This window comes from Alosa pseudoharengus, unplaced genomic scaffold (assembly GCF_046254945.1).
Source record: "Alosa pseudoharengus isolate Yale_2024_CS ecotype anadromous, Long Island Sound unplaced genomic scaffold, YU_APseudo_1.1 YU_APseudo_1.1_scf_1, whole genome shotgun sequence".
In the NCBI taxonomy this organism is placed as follows: Eukaryota; Metazoa; Chordata; class Actinopteri; order Clupeiformes; family Clupeidae; genus Alosa; species Alosa pseudoharengus.
In genome coordinates this window covers 26,895,521-26,906,126 of record NW_027468564.1, presented here as the reverse complement: position 1 = coordinate 26,906,126, position 10,606 = coordinate 26,895,521, and the positions used below count along the sequence as shown (strand labels likewise).

The following is a 10,606-nucleotide window of genomic DNA, read 5'->3' as shown; positions in this document are numbered from 1 at the left end:
GACCTGCCAGACTTCTCAGATGCAGCTGTAGCTATTCTCACTGTCTCGGGTGATACAGACTCCCTTGTGAAGTTTGGTCCTGCTATCCATTCTATATTTCTTGACGGAGATATTGTTGTGTGTGATATAGCAGAGTTGACAGAGACATAATTTGGCTGTTTGGCTTAATTTATGCACTTCATCTCGATTATCCAAAGCAATTGTCCTACACATTTAATTTCATTCAAAAAATTATAATGGGTTTGGAAGACCTGAAGCGGTTACCTCCTAGACTGCTGCTTAGCCTTAAAAATAAATTGCTGATGATGGATGAATAAGCATTCTGTTTTCCAAATCTCATGGTTGATATTGCCAGCATGTTAATACTCAAGCAAGCAATGGAGCTTTTTCGCTTTTATTTATGTTGGCCTATTATTTTGTTATTTGAGTATTATTACCTTTGTTGAAGTGGTAAAAGTTTGTTATTTCTTTGATGTTCTGTATTAACCGCATTGCTGGGGATGTTGTTCTGTTAGAATTCTAATGGAATTCTTAAATAAATGGAATTTGCATTGAAATTGTCTTCTGAGTAGTTTTTTATTTGAATCATACAAATAAAATATTTTTGATTTTGAGGTAAATAGTAAACCTAAACAGTCAAAAAATGTGTTTCAATAGAGTGAAGTCGACTTAAAAATATAAGAGACTGAAGTGACAATGTTTAGGTTTGAGAAACTGAATGAGTCATGGTGATAACATGAATATATTATTAGGAGTGATAACTTAAAAAAATCAACTCCATTTCCAGTGTCAATTTTGTTAGTTTTAACAATGGTTTCAAAATGATCAGGTTCATTGAACTTATCAACAATTTAAGTAGCGATTACTTAAAATGTTTGTTTGTCAAATTATTATGTTTCAGTTTATCAACTTCCTAAAAAAATGAGTGTGAATAACTTCTAGTTTAGAGTAGTAATTACTTAAAATGTTTGTTTGTTGAAATTATTTGTTTTAATGTTGTTCATTTTCTCAAAGATTTGGAGTCTTAAGAGCTTGTCTGACTAATGTAACAATAACTTAAAATATCTATTTCTCACATTATTCTTTTTAATTTTATCCTTGTCCTTAAAGATTTTGAGCGTTAAAAAAAAGTCTAATTTTAAGTAGAAATTACTTAAAATATTTTTAAACATAGCTACATATTTTGAGGTAATCAGTTTCATTAAATATTTTAATACCTGTTGGGGTTTACAGTGTATTTCAGCCGGCTGGTGAGACTACAGCATGAAAAGGATGACTGATGTTAGGTTTTCAATAGAATTTTTATTAAGTTTTCAATGTGTGTTTAAAACAAGAACAGGAACAAATGCAAAAAAGACTGGGAGGGAGGTATGGTGACACTGCAACATAAAAAGAAGGTCTGACACTCATTTAGGTTTCCAAAAAATAAAAAGATTTCAGTTTTCAAAGTTTGAACAACAATTGTGTGAACTACACAAAAGACACAATGTGGAAGGGATGGGTAGCCCTGTACTCTGTACACCTATAAGAGGGACATGGTAAGGAGGATGCAACATTTGGCTGGAGTCGGGAGTGTTATGGGAGGTGTGGAAGATGCTGGATCAACACAACTCCATTTGTGTAAGGGCCCCATTGTGTGGACCTCAAACATAAAAAATGATCTTATCTGACCATTCCAGTCATATATCGCACACCCTTTTTGTCCTCTGCATCCTTGGTCCTGGATAAGCAGAACAGGCACAGTGGAGAATGGAGGGAGAGAACAAAGCAGGTAACACTCAGTGTATACTTGGGACAACACATTAAGTAAGTAGCAGAAACCTAAGCAAGAGGCCATCTCCAGCAAGAGTTTTACATACCCATACACAGCTAACCATTTGCAAGGCTGGTTGGGGGTGCCACAAGTCCACACAAAAACTATAACAATAACAACATGAATAATGATTTTGTTGGGGATTACTTTCAGAGTAATCTATGCCCTATTAACCTGACTACACTTTTCAGTTATCCAAAAAAAGACATTTGTCCTACTTACAAAGATCACTGACCTAATGAAAGGCAATGCCCTCTTGTCACGTCAGTCTCTTCCATGCAAACTTTGCTATGTATTTGACAAATTACTTGGCAGATAAAGCAATCAAAATTACACCAAGAACACCAACACGAAATGTACAATTGGGTGAATCTCACGAAGCCTGTCAAACTGACATCAAAATATTATCTACCTCATTTGATTGATTTTTTTAATTTAAGTGACTGAATAGAATGTGAACTTTTATTTTCTGATAAAAGTATTATAGTAAAACATTTTAATATAACTTTATTTCAATGTTATGGTAGCAAGATCCAGAATAATTTTATTACCGATATGGTAAATGACAAACGGAGACCATTAGTAAGAAAACTATTTTCGATTTTTTTTTTCATTTACACAAATAAGTACATTAAATGAACAGTACTGCACATCAAAATGTATAATTTATATATTTTAAATTCCATTTTAAATGAATTAACTCTTATTACCGAAATACAATGTGTATTGTAGAGTTCAATTTTTCAAATAATCTCTTTGTTATAGATATATTTTATACAAAACCCACTTGTAGGGCACAGTTAAGGAACATATTATAACAAAATTAAGAAATGTCTGTCTCTGAGAAATAACATCTTTACAATATCTATGCATTTTTATGCATTACGGTAATGAAAAGTCTGTTACGGAGGATGAGAATTTATGTTACGGTAATGAGAATGATTTCATTTTACCAAATGAATTTCAGATACACACAGGAGAGGTGTTAAATTGCTAGTGTCACAGGAAGGGGATTTACCAGAGTGGCCAGTCAACAACCAAGCACTTTTACCATCCAAAAATTCACCAACAAAGCAACCTTTGTGGGCAAAAAACATCACCAAAAGAGTAGCTTTCGAGAGCATTTCACTGGGCTTACAAGCAGATACCTTCCTTCGTCTGTGTTTTGTTGAATTAGAATCCATGACACCTCCAGAATGCTCAACAGTGGTGTCTGGCTTCCCAGATTCACCCTCCTCCACACTCCTGATTGGTTCTCTACCAACAAATACCAACAAATTCTTTGGCCATTCCTGTTTATTGCTGTGGCTGTTTATGATCCAATCAGCAACATAACCAGACAAACCTAAAGCCCTAGAGTGGGCACCAGCAACTACCACTCTGGAAACACAGCAGCAACATTTAACACATCTCAGAGTCAATTCAGGTTGCTATGAGGGCCTCAGTCATGGCCACTGACTTCCTTTTTCAGCTCCTTTCAGTGACCATATTTGAATACTAAAATCTAACAGAAGTGTTGTCGACTTACAAAGCCTCAAACACCTATCTTCACTGTGTGTGCTTGTCAGCCACCTTCCCTTACCTCTGATATCAGTTTTGCATACTTTAACTTTCAAAGGCTTTATCCATCACATCATCAAAAGAGAATAGTTAGCGCAATAAAGTAGACAATGTGCTTACTCTCCGAAAAGAAATGTCATGTCTGGTCTCAAAGCAGTCACATCCCTGATCCATATGTCTCTCCAATTGCAGTGGCGTCCATGGCCCTAGCTCTCTCAGTTGATCTTCTTCTCCACATCATGTCAGTTCATCCATTTTCCTTGTTTTGCTTGAGGCATTGCTGTTGAACGTCTAGTTTGCTCCTCTTGTTCTCAAAACAAACTGGTTACCATTTGTCTCTTCTCCTGTGCTGTAGACTTACAGTAACCCACACTTTCCAACTGGTACCAAGACCAAACTCTTTTCTTCTTTTCTGCTCTTGCCCAACAACATTGTACCACCTCCCTAAATTCGTCATGTTTTTCACAATAGACGGAATCACCTCACCATCAATATACAACTTTTCTTCCACTAGTTTCCCTCTCCTAATAGATACACCGGTACATTTGCTATGTTATATCCTTGTTATCCATTTTATCATTAAACTTGGCCTACGGGTACATGGAGCCGACGGACACATAGCCACAGGTACATTGGTCATGTCACCCACATAGGCTCAGATGGAAGGTATCTGAGTGCCCACATAGGCTCAGTAGGGCCACATAGGCTCAGATGGGAGGTATCTGATTGCCATCCTGCACCTTTTACTGTACCTCCAACAACCAATTTGACGACCCATTATGGTGCCCTCATAATTACCTCCATTGCCATGGTGAAAACCAATGGTAGTTAAAATAAATAAAAAGAAAACATGACATTACTGATTGACAAGAGATAGAAAAAATCATCATCTGGGGAGGACAAAGCGGAATCACAAAGCGGTATCACATCAACTGTTTTAACGCCTTTTAACAACGGGCTGAGAAAAAAGTTAATGGAGAGAACACTAGATGTTAGGTGAACCTGACTAGTAGAGGGAACTGGTCATCTTCTATCAAGATCATCACCGCATCATTACCGCAACTCAGATTCTTATTACCATTATTACCCTTTAAAATGCGCGGTAATGAGAAATTGGAGTAACGGTAATGAGATGTCCTTGACTAAGTTGGCAAATAACACAAAATGCTAGCAAGCTATGTAACCTTAACCTTTACAAAATATTAAAGTCTTATATTGTCTTTATCATCATAAAATATAATTTCAAATATTTTTAAAAGCATTGAGTATCGCAGCACATCGGTAATGATAATCAACAGTGTAACAGAATAAAGATTCTATGACATTTACACAAATATCATGATGTGAGAGAAGAGAGAACAACTGAACTTGATTCCATTTTAAACCTTTTGTCCCAAGTGATGCATCATGGGTCTGCTTGTTAATTTAATGGAACAGTGTACTTGTTATAGGCAGGCAAGTCGCATTACGGTAATGAGGAACATTTAGTGTGGACACAATATTTTTACAATAAATGTAACCTTTCCTTTTGCAAAATATCATAAATATAAATATTAACCATAAATATAGACATTTTTACACAACTTTGCATAATATTCTTCAATTTATGTAAAAAGGATTTTTCATGAAATTAAAGCAAACAATAGAATAATGGATCCGGACACATTTCGGTAATGAGAATTCACTGTGATTTTTGGTCAAATTGCTATGAAATAGTGTTATAATGATAGTAAAACACATCTGTCCCTATAGTATTCTTTACTGTCTTTGTAGAAAATATCATAGTTACTATTAATAAAATATTGTTTTCGGAAAATAGAACCTGGACATGTTAACCACAGCTTCATGAGAATCACCCAATTACTGAAAACTAAATGAACTGAAACCGATCATCAGTTGGAGCAAAAACTCCTAGGCTACTATACAGACGCTATACCTACTGTCCCACGACCACGCTCGTGCCACACTCGCCTACTGGTTGTGCCACTGTCCCGTTTGGAACAGTGAACAGTAGTGGCACAGGACTGGGCTGGCAAGGGACACAAGAGCCATGCACCAGTAACAACAACAATAGCTTATAATAGTCTAGGTTTTGCTCCTACTGCTTCCCCTGAAATTCATAATTGAAATCCCCTCGTTCACGAGTCGTGGACACTAGCCTATATCATGTCATGTTCAGCCCACGGTTCAGTTCATAACGCCATAAAACTCGCCATCTAGCAAGCTAGTCTATATCAGGTTTAAAGACAATAATCACATTAATTTCCTCCATTTTTCACCTGAAGAGTGTTAATCACAAACCCATTGATAACCAGCACATCTGAATATAGAGTTACCATGCTGTATGGAATGTATTTTATCAATGTAGCATTTAATATGAGAACAGCTTTCGAGTTCCCCCTCATAGCATGTCTAATGTTAACACTATGTATGTGAATGAGCTGACTAGCTAACGTAAGCTAGTAAGCTAACGCAATCAGGTTTGAAAAATATAGCATTATAAACATAATAAAAATCTGTTGACAACCAACCTATCATCTAAAGTTGCCCTACTACAATAGGCTAACCAAATGTATTTTGTCTGAAATTCATTATTGACGTAGGAACATTATCTTTAAGCTAGCCTCTCTCCACATCAAGGTTTGCAGGCTAACTTTTGGCTTTAAAATTTCGGTCAACATTTAAGCTATAAATATCAGTTAAACAAGCAGCACAAAATCCTCAAAGAACAATACCAGTATCTACTAGTGCAGTTGGTATAGGAAATGCATATGACAATTAAAAAAAACGTCGTACATTCGTCTACTTACCACTGACAATATCAGGCAGAAAGCAATGGAAGTGAATGGGGCTACAGCCGTGAATGTCAAAGTTTGGAACTGTTGAGCTCAGCATAAAGCGGAAGTAGCGTGGAAAAAGTGCCGCCATTGTTTCCTATGGAAGTCTATGGGAGTGTCGCAACTCTCTTTTTATATGGCTCTGAGCCGTACACCTGATTTTTGTTGAAAATATTATTGCATTTCCTGCAGTAATGTGCACTATATGCAGTGCAAAGGTGTTTTTCATGTTCAAAGTGTAGCATTTCCTGCATATGAATCTCACATTCTCTTTCAATATAGTTCACTCAACGGAACTGGAACACATGCTGTGAGTGCATTTTTGACATAACATTTATTTTTCATTTCCTTTTAACTTTATTTTTAAGTACCAGTTTTCATGCTGGTGTCCAGGTCAGAGAAGAGGTCTACGTGCAGTACGTGCATCCGGAAACTTGAAAGTGTTATGAAGAAGACTTTGAACCTGTGGGACAATATAACTAGGGGATGTAAAACTACTAGCAGTTTGTAACTTAAAAGGTCCCCCATGGCATGGAGTCTGTTGTCAGTCTACCTATAAACATGTTACAAACACAGATGAAGTGTATTGTAGGTGTGAGGTGTGTATTGCAGGTGTGACATTTGTACATTTTCTCCTGTTAAGACACAGCCTGCAAAAACACTAATGTGTCCCTCAGTGTGCTTGTGCCAATGTTACAGCACTCCCTCTATCTGTCTGTGTTCAGGATCGTTTTTTTATGATGGACAAAGCACAGGAGGGAGGGGCGAGCTAGCTCGGTTTGTTTGGGATCTCGCTTCAAACACCCAACAGAAGTGACGTCACCCGCAATCGCTTATACAACCTTTAAGTCATCATATTACAAATTGTGGCACGGCCATTTTGATGCATACAAACCGTACATTCAGTACAGTCTTCTGGATTGAACACGACACACCTTATCCCTGCACGTTGTTACTGGGAGAATCTCATCATTAATGCAATTTGGTCTGGACAATTGCAACTGCATTCATGTAAGTACGGTTCTAATAATACTATCTTAATGATTACATGAATAAAAACGTCTGAAAAGTGACAGAGCATGACATGACAAACACAAGACACATGGCTGCTCCTGTTTTGTATCTTTACTTGTAGTAACAATTCAATGTTCATAGATGTTTTGCCTTTCAGCCACATGTAGCACACCTGCATGAGTGAATAAATGATATACTACCGAAATCACAATGGAGTTAGAACATTCAGGTTTTTAATTTTACACGTCTCATGGCGCTTTACAGAATGTTAGACAATCAAAGAAAAGAAAAGAAGGCCCATGGGTAACAGGGGTGAGGAAAAACTCCCTAGCTTTGTGGCCATGCACCAAACACCTTATTCAACAAAGTTCTATATCTGCTTTAAAAGTGTTCTTGAGGCTCGAACAAGTTAGTGTTGCTTTAAATTACAAAGTTACATTGAATGATTCATGTGAGATCTTTTTTTTTTATTGGATCATTCATCAGGTCAATGAACCAAAACAAACGTCCATATCAAAACAAATATGGTTTACTGAATACAAAATCAAGCTTCGGCCATTGCCATCTCAGTCCCCAGATCTAAACTCCATAGAAAAACAGTGGTGGAGGGTACTGTAGATCCACACCAGTCCAGGGCAGCTGCAAGTATGCCCATATGGTTTGCTTCAGACTGCTGATTTTCACCTTGCAAAATACACGCAGTGTGTGTGTGTGTGTGTGTCTGTGTGTGTGTTAAGGGTGTTTGCATTTAGTGCATAATTAAAGGCATTTTCTCTGCTGGTCAACAGAACATAATTCTTTAATGAAGTCATTACACTGTGTGTGTGTGTGTGTGTGTGTGTGTGTGTGTGTGATATTTTCCTGCCAAATAAAACACATTATAGGTATCAAAAAATGTGTTTTAAATTGATATTTTTCACTACAATCTGTATTTGTTCTATATGAAATTCACTACAGTATGTTGATCTTTTTCTTTTAGGAAGAAGAAGAAATAGCAAGTCTATACCTCCTGAAAGTGAGTATTTTGTTTTTGAATTCAAATCATTTGATATTCATAAAATAACTTATTGATTCATGAAGAGTAACAGGCCAAGGACCTTTGATGCAGATGATGCTAACTAGCAGTAATAGTGTAGGAGATGTGGTGGACATCCTAGGCTCAAAATGTAAGTCAAAATGCCAAAATGTTTGTTCCAACCATTTACTAAACCAGCTGATCCTCATTAACAGTTCAGCCAGTTAGGTCAGTAATTACTCAGCAAAAATACCAGTGTAAGGAAGTTTTAATTACAGTGCATGCAAACCAATTTCCCGTGTTCTATTCAACTTCAAACATTTTAATGAATTCAACACTAAAACGCTGCACACACTGGCCTTTGTGGTCCACTCTGCTTTCGACAATTGTTTTCAATGTTTTCAATAAACCTTGCACACTAGTGTAGCACTTTGCCACCATCCCTGTGAAGTTTGCGATGGCTTGCCCCAATGATCGCATGATAGCTGAGTTGTTATTATATTTGTATTTGGCAATGTCAATATTATAAGCTTATAGTTTACACTGGAATCCAAATCCACAGATATACAGACAAACAATGCACAATGCCTTACATTGACACCTTCAAGTGAGTAGGTCAATGTTAATTGAGGAAGTAATCAATTTCACATTGAGCCCAGAAAAGACAATGTTTACATTCCAAAAACCTCCTGTATTGTGAATGTGAATGTGCTTCTCTTGAGCATACTCTGAAAATCACCGTCATTTTGCTCATTCATTGTTCTACCTTGCACACATTTTGAAAAGCCACAATTAACAGTTAAGAGAAAAAAATAAACAGTAGAACAAGATTGTTGCATTTACCCAAAATTTCCAGAAGCAACTCACTGGCCATTGTTGTTGATTAACACTTAAAATTTCACTCAACGAAATTCACACTTTTAAACACTGGATATTTTGCTATGCACAAATGAAAATGCACCTCTGAAAAAATAATTTCATATGATTAATTGAATATCCCATTGTAACAGTACAATATAGCATGTTCTACCATGCATTGAATAAATATAATAATATAATATTAAAATGTTTTTTATCAGTTATCTCTGAATGTTTCTCTATAGTGTCTCATCTGACGTTTGTACTGCTGGGGAAAACCGGGACTGGAAAGAGTGCCTCAGGAAACACCATCCTGGGGAGTGACATATTTAAACAGTGTTTTTCATCTGAATCTGTGACTGAAACTTGTAATAAGCAACATGCTGAAGTAGTCGGGAGACAAATTACATTGATTGATACACCAGGATTGTTTGACACAGAAAAGACGCTAGATGAGCTGAAAAGTGAGATAGAGAAGTGTGTTCAGTTGTCTCTTCCTGGGCCCCATGCCTTTCTGCTGGTGATCAGACTGGATGCAAGATTCACAGAGGAGGAGAAATCTTCAGTGAAGTGGATACAGGAGAACTTTGGTGAAGAAGTTTCTCGGTACACCATTGTGCTCTTCACTCATGGAGATGTGCTGGAGGGAGAGTCAGTGGACGGGTTTCTGCAAAGAAGTTCTGGTTTCTCATCTATTATTGAACAATGTGGGGGTAGATACCACGTCCTCAACAATAAGAGTAAAGACAGGACTCAGATCAATGAGCTCCTGACCAAGATAGAAGCCATGGTGGAGGAGAATGGAGGAGGACATTACAGAAGTGAGATTTATGAAAAGACTCAGAGAATTTTAACAGTCCGGGCCAGATTGAAAACAGCTGCTGTAGTTGTTGGGGGGGTGGCTGGTACTGTAGCAGTAGCAGCAGCAACTGCCGGATCAGCGGTAGTAGGTTTAGGAGCATTTGGGGCAGCAGGGGCATTAGGGGCCGCAGTAGCCGCAAGAGCCGCAGGAGCAGGGGTCGCAGTAGCCGCAGGAGCCACAGGAGCAGGAACTGTAGCAGGAGCCGCAGGAGCAGGAACTGCAGCAGGAACAGCTGGAGCAGCGGCAGGAGTAATAACAGCAACAATAGCATCAATAACGGCATTTTTTAGAAGGTTTTGAAGTGATCAGAGCTTTACCAAGCTCCTGGGATAATTCTAACTTTATAGAATATTAATTTGTTTTACTTTAGCTGGATTCACATGTATATGAGCATGGAGGTATTTGTTCTTTTCAGTGCTGATGCTCAGCTAACTAATTCAGCCAAATAATCCAAATATACCCAATTGGTTTCCACCATCTTTAAAAAAAGGTTGTCCAGCATGTGTTCAATTCTGGCCATATTTTCACATAATCCAAAAAATATGTCATCAATGTGGATTGATTGATTCTTCCAGAAGGACATTACCATCTCATTTATCAATACGCATAGACAACAAAGAAGCATTGAAGAGCAGGTATAATGAAAC

The 10,606-nt window shown here is 37.4% G+C and overlaps 1 protein-coding gene and 1 long non-coding RNA gene across 2 annotated transcripts; one reads left to right on the top strand and one right to left on the bottom strand.

The window, feature by feature from the left end:
* Positions 1 to 1,471: 1,471 nt before the first annotated feature.
* On the bottom strand, positions 1,472 to 6,288 carry LOC143124306 (uncharacterized). The gene is made up of 3 exons (XR_012987017.1): positions 6,184 to 6,288; positions 1,860 to 1,917; positions 1,472 to 1,720 (listed from the first exon to the last, which is right to left on the bottom strand). It is a non-coding gene; the product is annotated as an uncharacterized LOC143124306 (long non-coding RNA).
* Positions 6,289 to 7,371: 1,083 nt separating this feature from the next.
* LOC143117848 (GTPase IMAP family member 9-like) lies at positions 7,372 to 10,259 on the top strand. Its single transcript, XM_076279296.1, has 3 exons — positions 7,372 to 7,453; positions 8,204 to 8,239; positions 9,343 to 10,259. The coding sequence occupies exons 1-3, from the start codon at positions 7,435 to 7,437 to the stop codon at positions 10,257 to 10,259; spliced, it is 972 nt and encodes a 323-aa protein (XP_076135411.1). The 5' UTR covers positions 7,372 to 7,434.
* The last annotated feature ends 347 nt before the right edge of the window (positions 10,260 to 10,606 follow it).

What these genes read in the sequence shown, in the direction of transcription:
- LOC143117848 (XM_076279296.1), top strand. An exon ending in CAAGTCTATACCTCCTGAAA is followed by an intron (nt 8,240 to 9,342) that starts GTGAGTATTTTG and finishes GTTTCTCTATAG; the next exon opens with TGTCTCATCTGACGTTTGTA.